Below are 17475 nucleotides of genomic sequence, written 5' to 3'. Positions count from 1 at the left end.
CATTCCTAGATGTTTTTTCTACTAAACCAAGAGACAGCAACACAAGGAACAAATCATACAGTTAAAAAAAACAGCACCGGGGACATTATTTGCTATCTGTTTGATGTGTCCCTTGTGTTGTTGTCTCTTGGTTTAGTAGAAAAAAACATCTATGAATGGAGGACAGGAGGATGAATGAGAGATCCATCAGCTTCATTTTTCATACCTGGTCTTTCATTCATAGAAGCTATAGTAATGCCCACGTACTCACGGTCGGACTTTTGATCGGCCAAAATGACATAGGAATTCCGACGGAATTCCATCGGAGTAAAAGAGAACATGTTCTCTATCTAAACTCTGACAAAATTCCTTGGAATTTCAGATGAAAAAAGTCTGAGGCCCCGTACACACGGCCGAGGAACTCGACGTGCCAAACACATCAAGTTCCTCGGCCAGTTCAGTCCTGGAGCCGCCGAGGACCTCGGCGGGCCGAGTTCTCCCATAGAACAACGAGGAAATAGAGAACATGTTCTCTATTTCCTCGCTGAGGTCCTCGTCGGCTTCCTCGGCCGAAAGTGTACACATGGCCGGGTTTCTCGGCAGAATTCAGCCAGAAACTCGGTCGGAAGCTGAATTCTGCCGAGGAAACTGGTCGTGTGTACGGGGCCTGATGGGGCATACACACGGTCGGAATTTCGGATGGAAAAAGTCCGTCTGACTTTTTCCATTGGAAATTCCGATTGTGTGTACGGGGCAAAAGGCTTCTTTGTGATGGGAAAGGGAGGGCATAGTCAGGCACTCTTGGTGAGTGTCCTCTTTTTTCTACTAAACCAAGAGACAGCAACACAAGGGACAAATAACACAGATAGTAAATATTATCCCTTGTGCTGTTTTTTTTTTTTTTTACTAAAAACATAGGGCCAGATTCAGAAACAACTTACGACGGCGTATCTCCAGATCCAGATTGAGTGTGTGCCGTCGTATCTCGGCGCCTGATTCAAAGAATCAGATATGCCTCATGGTTGCCAAGATACGAGCGGTGTAAGTCTCCTACGCCGTCGTATCTTGAGGTGCATATTTACGCTGGCCGCTAGGTGGCGCTTCCGTTGATTTCTGCGTCGAATATGCAAATGACCTAGATGCGCCGATTCACAAACGTAGTTCCGTCCGGCGCATCAATATACGCCGTTTACGTAAGGCGTCGGTCCGGCGTAACTTTACCCCTCATAATGCAGGGGTAGGTCATGTTAGGTATGGACGTCGGAAACGTCAGAACAGCGTCGTATTTTACGTCGTTTGCGTAAGTCGTCCGTGAATGTGGATGGGCGTAGGTTACGTTCATGTCACCTAAACATTGAGCCGACGTATCTTAGGGAGAAAATTTGACATGATACCGAGCATGCGCGCGCATGCGCCGTTCGTAAAGTGCGTCATTTACGTGGGCTCACGAATCATTTACATACAACACGCCCACTACCAGCCTAGTTTGAATTAGGCGGGCTTACGCCGGCCCATTTACACTACGTCGCCGTAACTTAGAGCGCAAGTTCTTTCTGAATACGGGACCTGCCGCTCTAAGTTACGGCGGCGTAGTGTATCTGAGATACGCTACGCCCGCCTAAAGATAGGCGATTCTCTCTGAATCTGGCCCATTGGTTTTAATGATACTTGATTGAAAAGAAAATGTTCAAAATGCTTTATAGCTTTAGGTATACAAGTGGACAAAACAGGCTTTTCAAATATTTTTGAAGGAGCATCCAGTTCAATAAATAAAAAAGAATAAATGAGCATTTGGCTTTTTTTTCTGTCAGAAAGCAAGGAGTTGATTACGTTTCATTCCCATATATACGTTTTTTTTGTCAATATTTAGTGAATACCTTTAAAGTCCAGCGTGCTGACTGCATCGTGCTTTACATTCATAGCCAGGTAAATGGGTAAGGGGTTCTGGCCGTTCTCCAGGGCCGATTGTTGATCAGAAAGCCTGCTTTCATTTCTCTGCAAAGTAATAAGTTATATTACATCCATGGCTGTACTTTCAACCCAATAAAAAAAAAGTCAATACATTTCAACTAAGCCAAAATCTTTCAACCCAATAAAAAAAAAAATTAAACCTAGTTATAATCAGGAAAGTAAAGTTAAACATTTTGGACCAGATTCACATAGAGATACGACGGTGTATCTCCTGATACACCGTCGTATCTTAGACTTGCGTCGGTCGTATCTATGCGACTGATTCATAGAATCAGTTACGCATAGATATGCCTAAGATCCGACAGGTGTAACTGTGTTACACCGTCGGATCTTAACTGCATTTTTAAAATGGCCGCTGGGGGCGTACTCGCTGATTTACGTTGAGAATATGTAAATCAGCGAGATACGCCAATTCACGAACGTACGCGGGCCCGACGCAGTCACTTTACGCCGTTTACGTAAGGGTTTTCCCGGTGTATAGTTACCCCTGCTTCTATGAGGCGCAGCCAATGTTAAGTATGGCCGTCGTTCCCGCGTCGAAATTTGAAAATTTACGTTGTTTGCGTATGTCGTCCGTGAATGGCGCTGGACGCCATTTACATTAGCGTCAAAACCAATGACATCCTTGCGACGTCATTTAGCGCAATGCACATCGGGAAATTTTAGGGACGGCGCATGCGCAGTACGTTCGGCGCGGAAACGCGTCTAATTTAAATGATCCACGCCCCCTACCCGGATCATTTCAATTAGGCAGGCTTGCGCCGGAGGATTTACGCTACGCACCGCAACTTTACAGGCAAGTGCTTTGTGAATCAAGCACTTGCCCGTAAAACTTGCGGCGGCGTAACGTAAATGAGATACGTTACGCCGCCGCAGTTTAAAGCGGTTCTACGTGAATCTGGCTCTCAGGTTTTACAAGGATGAAAACTAAGCAGTTTTTCAGGGCCATGTCACCAGGATCTCAGCTAGCACTAAGAGGTGCTGCGGTGAACAAAGAATTTAATGCAGCTCTGTATTCAATTTTTTTGTTAATACAAGCAGTGTAAGTACTTACCCAGATATCTGCTTCTTGCAATGCCCATTTAGCAGAGCTCACACTTAGAGAAGCAGAAGCAGCACAATGAGCCAGATAGTTGTGTTGGGTGCTCCTATCCTAACAAGGAACGTGCTCATAGAAGGACAGAGCAGACATTGATTTCAAACCAGGTGGGTTTGACATGGCGCCAACACCCCCCACCTTAACCCGAGCGGCTGGCAGTCCAGCACTTACCCAATCTAGGTAGGTGACGCGCTGTGGTGTCCTCCAGCATTGTCCGCTCGCCGTGCATGTGGCGGGATGCAGGCAGCAGTGTGTCTCCTATCTGTTCTGCCTAAGCTCTAGACATCCAAGAGGATGGCCTGATGCTTTGGCCAATCGGGAAACAGGTGTCACGACCTGCATCCTGATCGGCGGGGAGGAACTTTAGTGTGAAAATAGCGAAAATGTATTTGCTATCATCACACAACTGGGTGGGCTTGGAGTGCAGTGCTCTGCTTCCCAAGCCCGCTCTATTTTGAGCCCTATTAGAATCTCTGGCTCTAAAAACGTGCTTTAAAAAAACACTCCCTCTTCCCCTAATTCCAATTCATAGTCTACCACCCTGATATGTAGATCAGGGGACCGGACACATGGCTAGGGGGACGGTGCCCGTGCGCTCTCTATGGAGCCGCCACTGTTTCAAACCCAGTTAACATCTCAACAGAGAACCACTCTATAGAAAAAAACTAATTCTGATTGGTTCCTACAAAGTACTGACCTTAAAATGTATGTACAACCACAATGTAATTTTTCCGCAGAGTTTTAAATACAGTAGGAAAGGGTTATAACTCCTGTCAGTTTTTCATTTTTTATTATTGTATGTGTCCCAAATGGAGATTTCCTTTACTTGTCCTGGAGATACAACAGGAAGTTAAGGGAAATCTCTCTAAAGTGAGGTAAATTAGACAGCCGTCACCTCTTATCTGGTGCTAATTGTAAAACTTCATCACTTTCTGTCCTGTAACAATAGACTCCAGGACAAATAAAGAGAGTGAATATACCCAGCAAGCGGCAACAAAAGCCTGACCGACAGGGGGGTCCAAACTTTCTACCCAAAGGGGGAAGTTCCACTTTCAGTCCTCCTCTCCTGCCATGTTTGGCATCTAATATTTTGGACCAAGTTTTGACAGGGAGAAACATAGTTTTGACAGGTACCTGTTCCCAATTCAGCTCAGATCAAATTTCTCCTCTTGCTCTCCCTCTCCTTCCCTGCAGCCTTCTGGGACACGTCACAGATCCCAAAAGACTGCGGGACCATTTACAAAGCGCAGCACGGCTCATGCATGCGCACCCGGTTGTAAAGCCAAAAGGCCCATAACCAGCTGCCCACAGTTAGGATGCTGGCACCAGGAAACCAAAAGCTAGTAAAGAACTATCCTGGGTGAGGACGGCGCTGGATCCCTGAACAGGTAAGTGCAACGGAATGACCCAGGACAAACAGAGACTTTGGAAGGATGAGGGGTACTCCTGTACCGGCGTCACCAAGGAGTCTTATGTTTAGGGTCACCTTATGTCCTATTGGGCCATAGGGTGACTGACAAATTATATCCTAAATTACAGGACAGGGGACATTACTGATAGCTCATATTGCAAAGTGTTGGTTTATTCTATGACTCATCTCTCTGTGTAGACTGTTGACATGCTAATTGAGTCTGGTCCAGGATCTCTAATTATGTATGCTAAATACTGTTTTGTGTGTCTCGTGTCTGGGGGGAATTCTTATGGGTCGTGTTCGTTTGCCTGATTGTGGAGTGTCGATAAGCTGTTGTGGGTTGATGGAAGGTCGTAAACGGTGGTGACCGTTACAGTAAGTGTCCTTTTATTAAAAGTCAGCAGCTACAGGATTTGTAGCTGCTGACTTTTATTGTATTTTTTTATTACAGAGTGGACCTACTCTTTTAAAAAAAAAGTCACACTTGTTTTTGCACAATTTACTGAACAAAGGTGTCTTATTTAATAAAATGAACATTATATCCAAAAAAAATCTGTAAAAATAACCTGCAATGATTATAATTAAACTGAATTCAAATTTTACAGGTTACATATTTACTCTTAGAAATGTCATACCCCATTATAGAACATTGATTCAATCATCAGCCCCCAGAGGTCAGTAAAGGACGTTTCCTGCCCATCCTTGGCAGCTTGTTTGAGCTCCTTGCGATAGTATTTCAGCCTCTGCATTGACAAGGCGCCTATTTTCTTCCTGGTCACATGCTTCTTTGCATTGCTTATTGAATCTGAAAGCTCCTTTTGTGACCATTCAGGGTCTTCATAAAGCTTACTCATGGTCCTAATTAAGATGGGGAAAAAAAAAAAAAAACAGAATGACAAATGCAACTTATTTAGCAAAATCAATACTGAACCTTAAAAATAGGCTGAACAGAGCATGCACATTTATAACTGATAGTATCTGCACTTTCCATTTGAGACCAACTTCAGTGGCATAACCCTGCTACCATCAAAAACTATATTTGTTGATTCATTGCAATAAACATATATTATGTGTATAGTTATAATATACAGTTATAATTAGGGATGTCCAGATACCGATACCAGTATCGGTATCGGGACCGATACCGAGTATTTGCGGGAGTACTCGTACTCGTGCAAATACCCCCGATACCTAAATAGAATACTTTCCCCCCCTTTCCCCCCCCCGCCGCTGCCGCCGCATCGAGGGACATGGCTAGAGGGACACTGCTGCATATGTGAGGGACATGGCTGCATATGTGATGGACATGGCTAGAGGGACATTGCTGCATATGTGAGGGACATGGCTAGAGGGACATGGCTGCATATGTGAGGGACATGGCTGCATATGTGAGGGACATGGCTAAAGGAACATGGCTGCATATGTGAGGGACATGGCTAGAGGGACATGGCTGCATATGTGGGGGACATGGCTGCATATGGGGGGGACATGGCTGCATTTGGGGACACATTTAAAAAAAGTATCGGTATTCGGTATCGGCGACTACTTGAAAAAAAGTATCGGTACTTGTACTCGGTCCTAAAAAAGTGGTATCGGGACAACCCTAGTTATAATAGTTATATACAGTATATCCTTTTTACCCAAAAAGCTAGCTTGATCAGTAAAGAAACACATTTTATTACACATATACACCGGCCTCTTTTGCCTTCAGAACTTCCCTAATTCTTTGTGGTATAGATTCAACAAGAGAAAAAAACGGAAATAGAAAAGCGCCTGCATGTAATTAGTTTATTGACAAGTATAAAATTCATATCCAACACATTTCGGTAAGTACAGGTGTGCTCAAGTGGGGTCAGTGTCCTTGCTGATGCTATGTCCAGGAGTGTCTCATGTCCCGGCTATAACAGCCGCGAAGTAACGGAATGTGTACCGGCTGTGTCCGTAGCTGGAGATGTAGACAATCAGCTTGTGGAGGAGCGTGTGACGTCAGCTGGGTCGGATAGTATGGGGAAACACAACACGTTTCAGAGCATGCACGACACCTGAGAAAGGAGCGTGCATGCTCTATTCGAGAGCCGTGCATGCTCTGAAACGCGTTGTGTTTCCCCATACTATACTATTCCCCATACTATACATCTAGATGCCTCAATACATTGAGTTGCTGCCATGTGATTGGCTGATTAGCAATTTGTGTTACCAAGCAATTGAACAGGTGTACCTAAGTGGCCAGTGAATGTATATTTCTAAAAACAATTAAAAAACAACACAATTTACCATTACAGCCCTATGACATATGATCATATGCAGAAATAATCACTGGTTTAATTAAATTCAAATAACATAATAAATTATGTTAAAATAACTGCCACAGATAGAATATGTAAAATCCTTCCATTCAACATCAATTAGACCAATACCTAAAGTGTCTGTTACCCCAGCATTTCATATTCCTGATATATGCCTGCTGTACCATGCAATTGTATATCCTGTTCTCTTTGTATTGCCCCCTTTGCATGAAATTCCTGTTGTTTCTGCCAGTTCTTCTGCTTTCCTATTACAAACTGACCACACTAAGCAGGAGAGCACACCATAGTCAGTACTCTAGCTATGCTGGGAACTCAGCCTGCTCTCCTTTAACGGTCAGACTTGTCCTGACCCTCACCCCCCTGCACAGCCATTCACTGAGGAGCTCAGTGTGCTGCTGCCCCCCCCCCCCCCCAGCTCTTATGCTGCTGAGAACAGAGGTAACGGAGAGAATGTGATCACTTATAAAAAGGGGGGGTGTATTTATTATGTTTGTTTTTTATATCTATACACAAATGTTCTACCTTTTGTTTCCATTTTAAATTGAATAGGCTGTTTTACAAAGTTATCATTTATAATCACTTGAAATAGAAGGAGTAGATCAACAGCGTGATCCAATGTTGTGCAATACTTTGCACTCATACATACAGTATAGCTGTCACTTCAGTAGATACACAATTGTCAAACCATAGGTTTCCCTCTTTATATGTTGGTATATCACTATCATTTGTAAGTATACCTTGTGGCACCCATACGTGCACAACGATCACAAACACTGCTGTCTTGCACTAATGCCGATCTGCCAACACCAAAGGTGCTCAGGCTGCAATATAAAGTATAACAGCCACATGTGTTCATCAAGTGTGTCATCTACAATGTAGTCAAACCAGGCTGCTATAGTAAGTGTATGTATCTAAATTACTTTAATGCTGAAATTGTAAATGCTTGAAATGCACTTCCATTACATTTTCTATCAACGTTCAATTGCTGTCCAAAGCTTGCCGCCTCAACCTCCACAACATCTCCAAGATACGTACCTTCCTAACCAATGACACCACAAAGCTTCTAATCCACTCCCTGGTCATCTCTCGCCTCGACTACTGCAACTCCCTCCTCATTGGCTTACCTTTAAATAGGATATCTTCCCTTCAGTCCATTATGAACGCTGCTGCCAGGCTCATCCACCTTACAAACCCCTCGGCATCTGCTACTCCTCTCTGGCAATCCCTCCATTGGTTGCCACTCAACCAACGAATTATGTTCAAGATACTTACAATGACTTACAAAGCCATCCACAACCTGGACCCCCAGCTACATCTCTAACCTGGTCTCAAAATACCAACCAAATCATTCTCTTCACTTCAAGACCTCCTGCTCTCTAGCTCCCTTGTTACCTTATCCCATGCTCGCCTCCAGGACTTCTACCGAGCCTCTCCCATCCTCTGGAAGGCTCTACCCCAATCTGTTGGACTATCTCCTACTTTGTCTACTTTCAGACGATCCCTAAAAACTCATCTCTTCAGAGAAACCTGTGTGGCCCCCACCAAACAACTGTACTTTCATTTTCTCCATCAGCACAACCCTACAGTTATTACCTCCTGTATCTTTTGAATTTCCCTCTTAGATTGTAAGCTCCAAGGAGTAGTGCCCTCTGATTCCTATTGTATTAAAGTGTATTGTATTTGTACTGTCTACCCTAAGACCCGGTTCAGACTGGGGCGACACGACAGGCGGCTTCATTGAATCCATTGCAATTCAATTCAATACAATTCAATTCAATGCAATGGTTCTAATAGGAGAGACGCATGTCGCTCCGACTTAGAAAAAGGTTCCTGTATGACTTCGGGGGCGGCTCAGGGTGACCTGCATTGACTTCTATACAGAAGTCGTTTTGCAAATCGCCTCTGAAGTCGTCCTCAGGACGACTTGCAGAGTCGCCCCCAAAGTCGTGCCGCTGCTGTGTGAACCGACTCTCAAGTTGTATAGCGCTGTGTAAACTGTCAGTGGTATAAAAATCCTGTGGAATAATAATACCATCCGATCTAATGAAAATAAAGGGAAAACTGGAGAGAAAAAAAAACAAAAGCCACCCCACTGACTAACCAGTAATGTTACTTTTACTCTGTGAGAATATGAACAAATAATATGGATTATAGCTCCACTCGTTGCCATGCGTAAGACTCTTATGGCTCCATTAACATATGTACAGTCTGGTGCTGTGCGGTGCCATAAGTCACACCTGCTAACAAGTTATCTTATGCATTGATATGGTGAGCAGGTTGATAGACTGTCCCTAGTCTATCCTGATGTAAACAGGAGCAGGTCCTCCAGTATTATCAGTCACTTTAAAAAGAAGGTTATGATTATGTCCCCTAGTCAGACTTTCTACTGAGAATGTAATATTTCGGTAAGTTGATTTCTGCTATCTAGTTTTGTGTAACGTCTTCCAAATTGGCAAGAAAATCCTATATTTATATGGTTGTGTATAAAGATATCTTACCATGTAGATCCAGAGGCCCCTGCAATATATGTGATGCAGTCCAGCAGTCCCATCTTCTGCAGTCCGCTCAGATGACTGTACAAAGAGGACATTGCTCGGGCTCCTCCACCGGTTGCCATGATAGCCACAACTGGAATCTATATGTATATATAAAAAAATTGAGATCTTGGAAGACTGTGGCCAATATAACTGCACAATGTATACAACAGGAACATAGAAATAGAAGAGCAGTCTATGTTTAAGCTTCTATGCTGACCCCACTAACTCCCCCTGGCAAGGAGCTTTCAAGTGTACTATGCAAGAATGGTTTCTGAATTTTAACTTATAACTGGAGGCAAACAGCTAAATATGCCAATGAAATTAATGAATGACAGCTGTATTATCTGCCAAATGATTTGTATTTGTGTTCATCCAGTTCTAAGTTTTACACAGCTCAGTCACACAGCCCTGTCTAGCAAGAGAAGGGACCGGATTTTAACCTGCTACAGTGATAGAGGAACTTCTGGGGGGGCAAGCAGCTCCAAATCCTGTAGCTGCTAAAACATTACACACTTACCTGTCTAGGAGTCCAGCGCTGTCCTCACTCCGCCATTTTTTTTACTGGACTTCAGGTACCTGATGCTGCCATCTTTGATGTGGGAAGCTGGATGTGACTTGTACATGTGCAAGAACTGATGTGCTTCCTGATGGTCTCCTGGGACGTGGGGGGAGAGGTGAACGTCCGCTAGGCATGCCTAGGTGTGCTGAGAGAAGCGATGGTGGGTATCTGCCAGAAATAGATACCCGCTCCCAGAAAAAAAAAACATCCAAAAGTGGGAGGGGAGAGAAGAGGGGGATGAGGAGAAAAAACAGAACTTTCTTTTTCAGGTGAAGTTCCTCTTTAAAGAGGAGTTCCAGCCTACTTCAGAAAAAAATTAAAGTCAGCAGCTACAAATACTGTAGTTGATGACTTTTAATAATAGGGCGCTTACCTATTCAGGGATCCCGCAGTTTCTTCACCCCAGCTGATTTTTCCATCGGCTCCTGGGAAACTGTCGCCACCTTTGTTTGTAAGGGAAACCGTCAGCAAAGCTGTCCGGCTTCACAGCCGGTTTCCTACTGCGAATGCGCAAAGTGTGCTGCATTATGGGGGGTGGTTAAAAGCCCAGGCACAGATGGATTTATGTCCTTATACTTTAAAAAACATCTCTGTTCCAAAGATGGAGTGTAGGGATCTTAGATCTCTGCACCCCTTTATATGGAAGAGTAGAGGCTTAGAATATTTGGGTATAAATTGATCAGTGTCAACAACAGAGCTATACCAGGACAATTATTTGCCCTTACTTAAATAAACTTAAACAGGATCTGAATGGATATCCAGTTGATAGGTTGTCTTGGTTTGACAGAATAAGCGTGATTAAAATGATGACCTTACCGAAACCCTTGAATATTCTCCAAACACTCCTGATTAATGTTCCGAGAGCTTTTTTTTAGACTCTTAGAGTATTCATTAATATATTTATTTGGAAGCATAAAAGCCCCCGTGTTTCCCACAAGATATTGGTTAGATCTAAATTGAACGGGGTTTGTCCCTCCTAGATTTTGAAAAATACCAAGAAGCCGCAGTATTGCAGTATTGCGGAGAATAATAGATTGGACTCTGCTTCCCAGAAAAAATGGGTGCAATTGGAGGAACACTTAAGCAAATCGATTTTGAGACAAATAATCTGGCTGCCAAGGCAATACAGAGGTCTTGCTAAGGATTTGCCCCCGGTTACGACATAGACTTTAAGATTGTGGGATAATTTACATAAAAATACACTTTGGCAGTACAATAGTCCCTTAATGCCTCTTTCAGGTACAAACTACTTCCCACCAAGAAAAGAGAACAAGATGTATCCAAAATGGACCAGTTCGGATTGTTTGAGATTGAAGGATGTCTTAAATGGGAATGCCCCTTGCTTACTTTCTTAATTACGTAATACATATGGCCTCATGCCTTGGGATGTTTGGAGATATAGATAATGCCAGCATTTTGTTGTAGCATGGGCCTCAGGACACATTTCACATTAAAGACACTTTTCATAGATAAATATAAATTTGATAAGAATAGAGATTTGGGGGTTGGGCAATTTTGATAAGGGAACTGGGGAGCATCTCATACGTAGGGCCTCCCAGGCTCCCCTTTCTACACAATAGATGGTAATGATAGTAAATATCTTTATCCCCAAGTGAGGGGGAGGGGGGAGTGATGGAGCAAGGGAACATAGGATTGGGTGGAACAAAGGAGACACTGTATGTAGTTGTTTTGGGACACATTCTTTAATATACACTTCAAAAGATTTATGGATACAAATAATGGATTTACAGAGGAGTGTTCGGTATTTGGACTGGTTTGCTGGTTGGTGATTTGGGAGATAGGTACTTAGATAGGTGAGATTAGGAAGTGTCCCTTGGGTTGGACTTCTTTGATCCCACCTTTCTACACAAAATTTTTTGTCATTATTGCCCTACTTTTTTATTTTTCTTCCTTGGGGGGGAGTCTCGGAACCATATGATTCGTGGGAGGTGTCTGTATTATTATATAGGGTATACATTTTAGAAGTAATATATATTTACATGATATATTTGTATAATGAAGATGTTGGTATCCCCTGTTGTGATGTTTTTTAGTATGTTATGTATGTTTTTTTTCTTTGGCAAAATTGATAAAAACAATTAATAAACAAAATTACAATACCTACCCTTCAGCTTTGACAAGGGGCTATCTTCTACACGAATACATGATCAAGACCCATACTGGGTGAAATGTGTTGTTTCACAGCGGACAATGTTATAACATACTTTTAATGGTTTCAAAATTAGGTTTTAACCCATCTGTCTTGTTGTGCTGATCACTACATGATGAAATCTATTTCTACATTTTGCAGCCATCTTCCCATTAGAGAATCAGGCCTCGTACACACGACAAACTTGCTGGTATTTTTTTTTTGCCGAGGAAACCGGTCGTGTGTACACTTTTCGACGAGGAAACTGTCGAGGATCTCGTCGAGCCAAAAAGAGAGCATGTCTTCTTTTTCCTCAACGGTAATGGGGAAATTTGGCTCGCCGAGATCCTCAACAGCCTAACAAGGAACTCGACGAGCAAAACGATGTGTTTTGCCCGTCGAGTTTCTCGGTCGTGTGTACGAGGCCTCACACATAATAACACATATCCTTGAGGATGTAGCAATATATTAAAATTCTCACCTCATCGCCCACCAAATCCTGCTCCAGCTGAAGAACTTTTTTTAGGGCTTCAGCTACAAGTTGCTGACGTTTGTGAAGAAAAGTCTTCTCTTTGTCACACAGATCAAAGCCTAGTCTCACATCCAGCTTTTCTGGGCTAAAAACAGGAACATTTTACATTAAAATAAAACATTTTTTAAAGCTCAGTCCACCTCAAGAGCTTGTATCTGTCACAGCTGGTCCAAAGGAAATCCTGGGTTCCAGACAGAGTCAAGTCATTACTCAGTATGATACTGCAGAGGTGAGCTTTACCCTAGAACTAGCACTGACTTCTGGAATCTGGCAGTGGCAGTGATAGATGGGAGCCTTGGATGTGTCAGAGAACAGCCACCCAAAAAGCTATTTTTTTTTTACTTGCTAATCCTACCTGTCTGAGAAACAGCTTCAATCACTCCCAAGATGCACACTACAGGGAAATCATGCCATCCAATAAAGTTAAGTATGTTCAGCTTCAGGAGCAAAGATGATGACAATGTTTTCCTGAGCTGCCAACAGTCTTGAGATTTTTTTCTGTAGCCACTTGCACTCTTAGACCTCGTACACACGACCGTTTTCCTCTACAGAATCCATCAAGAAACTTGGTGGCAGAGCTTTTTTGCCGAGGAAACCGGTCGTGTGTATGTTTTTCATCGAGGAAACTGTCGAGGAACTCGACGAGAAAAAAAGAGAACAAGTTCTCTTTTTCCTCGACGGGAGTCTCAATTTCCTCGTTGCGTTCCTCGTCGGGCTGGTTTTCGACAAGAAACGCGTTAGTGTGTATGATAAGAAACCCGTGCATGCTCAGAATATAGTATGAAACAAGAGCGCACCTTCGGTAAAAGTAGCGTTTGTAATGGAGATAACACATTTGTCACGCTGTAACGTCTGAAAAGTGCAAATCATCTCTTACCAAACTTTTACTTAACACGCAGTAACATGAGATTAGCAAAAGCAGCCCCAAGGGTTGTGCCAGTGGAATCGAACTTCCCCTGCCATTGTATGTGTTGTACGTCACCACGTTTGAGAACGAGGAGATTTGGTCTTGACCGTGTGTACGCAAAGCAAGCTTGTCAAGTTTCTCGACAAGCCTAACAAGGAACTCGTCGAGAAAAACCATGTGTCTTTTCCGACGAGTTCCTCGGTCGTGTGTACGAGGCCTTACTAGTTCTGATTGTGCATTTGGCATCAAACATCAATTGTTCCAAAACAAAGTGAAGCTAAATATGTATTAATATAACGTTAATTTTGTGATTTAGTATTGGACTCCCTAGACAATAGCCTGCATGAGTGCTATTAAGCATGGCTTTACTGTGGCACTGGAAAATATCAGCTTGTAGAGACTTAGCTTTTAAGGAACATTATCTGTTTTATTTAATAGGGTAGTGCAGGTATCAATGACAACCAATCAAACAAATTTTACGAATTTCTCTACAATAAGCTAAAACCTATTATCTGCTACGGATTATTTCATTTTGCACATAACTTTTGTAATTTCCAATATTGTATTGTATTATCAGGCTGATAAAGGTGGGCAGTACAAAGAGCAATGATGATGTACAAAGTCCAGAATTCCAAGTGACAAAAAAATTAAGGAATAGACCAATGCAACTACAGCACTATAGTATGCAATGCAATATGAATCACTTCTCTGTACATCATACATTTACAGAAAATTTACCATTCTTTCACTTTAACTTGGATTTCCAATGGCTTGACCTGTAAAGAAAAAAAAAAAAAAAAAAAAGTTTAATATTACACTACAATTCAGTAAGTCTCCAAATAATTGTATCATCATTACAGACAGCATATAGCACTTAAAGTGGTTGTATAGTCATTTTGGGAAATTTTTACCTACAGGTAAGACTATAATAAGGGAGATATTCCCCTCGCAATGGGCCGCTGACTGCAGCGGCGCATGCGCACAGGTTGATTCTCGGCTGAATGCCTGGCAGACGCCGGACCTTGCCGGAAAGAAGTCTCCCGAGCGCACGCACGGGAGTGATGACATCGTGGCTCCAGCCACTCACAGCACTGGAGCCACGATACCCGGAAGACACGCCGAGGCAACATGTCAGCTACCTCGGCGTGGACCAGGTGAGTTACCGATGCCTCGTTCTAAGGTAAGTATTTCATAATGAGCTAGTATCCGGTGTATATTAGCTCATTATGCCTTTTGCCTTTCAGGAGAAAAATAAATAAAAAATGTTTATAGGACTATACAACCGCTTTAATAATGTATCATTCCAACTAAGACCTTTAGCTAACTGCACTGGGAGTTTTTTCCTTTGGCGATATTTGCCACTCCCACCTGGGAAGTCAGGATGCAAAGTTTTGTTATTTTTCATTACAAGACAGACCATATAGAAGTACATATAGAGGTTGGTTGGTTTTCTGAAGGCGAATAGACTGTAATATGCAAGTGCAGTTGCTCCAGAGCTTAGAAAATGTGAAGCCTCACTTTGAAAAAATACCCAATCACGTACAAAGAATACCCAATCAAAAAATACCCAATCACGTGCATGATTTGTTTCCAGCCTAGGCTAATAAGGAGGAGGAAGTAATGAAGGACTACAAAATAAAGGTATTTACAAGCAACAAAATAAATAAAAATTGTCCATTCTGAACACTATGAGATTAGGGCATGCAGCACAGACAAACATAAAAAAATGGGTGGAACTCCACTTTAAGAAAAGTCTGTATTCACTAAACAAAACTAGAGTTCATGCCTGGCAGCAATTTTCCTTTGCTTACTAAGTTTCCTGTCTCTCAAAAAGGCACAGTAGAGTCCTTCAAATCATTTCCACGTTGCTTTTGCCAAAACTTTTATGTCTTTATTGTGTTTTCATTTGTTGTCTTAGCTCATAGGCAATCAACTAAAGGAAAGGCGGATGTTCTGACAAATGCAGCATATACAATGGTCAGGGGACAACTTGTACCTTATTGAAGAGATTACCAACTGGAAGCACATAAATAAAACAGCTATTGCTTAATAATGTTGACCCTTTATAAAACCCCCATAAAGTGTAGCTGAGGCCTCGTACACACAACTGTGGAACTCGTCGTAAATGAAACATCGTTTTCCCCGACGAGTTCCTTGACAGACTTGTGAAGAAACTTGACAAGCTTGCTTTGCGTACACACTGTCAAGACCAAATCTCATCGTTCTCAAACACGGTTACGTACAACACGTACGACGGAAGGGTAAGTTCGATTCCACTGGCACAACCCTTGGGGCTGCTTTTGCTAATCTCATGTTACTGCGTGTTAAGTAAAAGTTTGGTAAGAGACAATTTGCACTTTTCAGACTGTTACAGCGTGACAAATGTGCTATCTCCATTACAAACGCTACTTTTACCGAAGGTGCGCTCCCGTCTCATACTTTATTCTGAGCATGCGCGGGTTTCTAAGCATACACACGAACGTGTTTCTCGTCGAAAACCAGCCCGACGAGGAACACGACGAGGAAATTGAGACTCCCGTCGAGGAAAAGGAAAACTTTTTCTCGTTGAGTTCCTCGACAGTTTCCTCGATGACAAACATACACACGACCGTTTTCCTCGGCAAAAAAGCTCTGCCACCAAGTTTCTTGATGGATTCTGTCGAGGAAAACGGTCGTGTGTCCGAGGCCTAAGTCTCTTTTCTATGGGACCTGCTGGATATGAGCTTTTAAAGGAATTAATGACATTTTAAAAATCTTTATTCACCCTACAGAAGAAGTATCAATTCATTTTTTTAAGTCTTTATTAAATCTCCTAGAAGACCAAGTGCCTGTAGCATTTGGTCTTGTTCTGATCCATCCTGATGTTGCTGAGCAGCTTACCACCTTATCCCATCTCCCTCCTCCCACCGCTATCCAACCACACTACTACCGTAGCAAGGAGACAAATACTGTATAGTGATGGCTTATCGATAGCGCTTGTCTCTGGCAGCAGGCACACACTGGAGATGATTGCCACCATTCAGCACACCAGGGGGTGGGTATTAAATAACAGTTCACAAAACAAGCAAAAGATCAGTCAGCACTGTGGCGCAGTAGATGTTTACTAGCAGCCGCAGATCTATCACACAGCCCTGTAGCACTGACTGATTGTTCACTATTGAATTTATGAATGAACAGTCAGGGCTGTGTGATAGATCTGCGGCTGCTGGTAAACAAACACAAGAGCTCCCAACTGTCCCTGATTGCGAGGGACTGTCCCTGATTTGGAGCAATGTCCCTCTGTCCCTTATTCCCCATCATTTGTCCCTCATTTTGCTCTGATCCATATATTCATATGTACTGTATTTATTGGCGTATAACACTCACTTTTTTACCCTGAAAATAGAGGGTAAACTGTGCCTGCGTGTTATATGCAGGGGGCCGTGGAAAGTTTTTTCAAGAAACTTCCCTCTTAAAGTTAGGGTGCGTGTTATACACCTGTGCATGTTATACGCCGATAAATACGGTATATAAAATGCACTTTTTATCTTTCAAAAAGTGTTTCATCCAAATTCTAAATTGCTGTATTTGTAAATTTTAAAAGCCAATATAAAGGAATAGTAGTGGTAAAAAAAGCACTTGTGGATTTAATTAACCTTGGTTAATTCTCCTTTAAGGGGGTGTGGCAGGGGGGCGTGTCCTATGCCGACATACATTTGCTAGTAGGTGTCCCTCATTCCCATCTCAAAATGTTGGGAGGTATGCATATACTGCACCAGCAGATCTATCGCACAGGCCCACAGCACGGATTGATAGTTTACTATTGAATTTGTGAATGAACAGTCAGTGCTGCGGGGCTGTTTACAGTGAGAATCTTTGGGATGGGTTGTAACTACAGTACTGTGCTTTTATTTCACATAGGGGTTAGACCCCTTTCGCGCTGGAGCAGTTTTCAGGTGCTATTGCGCTAAAAATAGCGCCTGCAAACCGACCCTAAACAGCCGCTGCTGTCTCTCCAGTGTGAAAGCCCGAGGGAGCGGTGCACT

General features: G+C 42.7%; 1 protein-coding gene across 1 annotated transcript in view; it reads right to left on the bottom strand.

Annotated features, from left to right (window-relative positions):
- LOC120920948 (cytosolic phospholipase A2 delta-like) overlaps positions 1–17475 on the bottom strand; it is a 75134-nt gene that overhangs the window by 15092 nt on the left and 42567 nt on the right. The window contains exons 10-14 of the mRNA XM_040333410.1: positions 14189–14226; positions 12493–12628; positions 9265–9401; positions 5096–5318; positions 1857–1974 (exon numbers count right to left, since the gene is read on the bottom strand). Coding sequence (XP_040189344.1) covers positions 1857–1974; positions 5096–5318; positions 9265–9401; positions 12493–12628; positions 14189–14226 — 652 coding nt within the window. The remainder of the gene's footprint in view (positions 1–1856; positions 1975–5095; positions 5319–9264; positions 9402–12492; positions 12629–14188; positions 14227–17475) is intronic.

This window comes from Rana temporaria, chromosome 13 (genome assembly GCF_905171775.1).
Source record: "Rana temporaria chromosome 13, aRanTem1.1, whole genome shotgun sequence".
NCBI lineage: Eukaryota > Metazoa > Chordata > Amphibia > Anura > Ranidae > Rana > Rana temporaria.
This window is presented reverse-complemented; position numbering and strand designations above follow the sequence as displayed.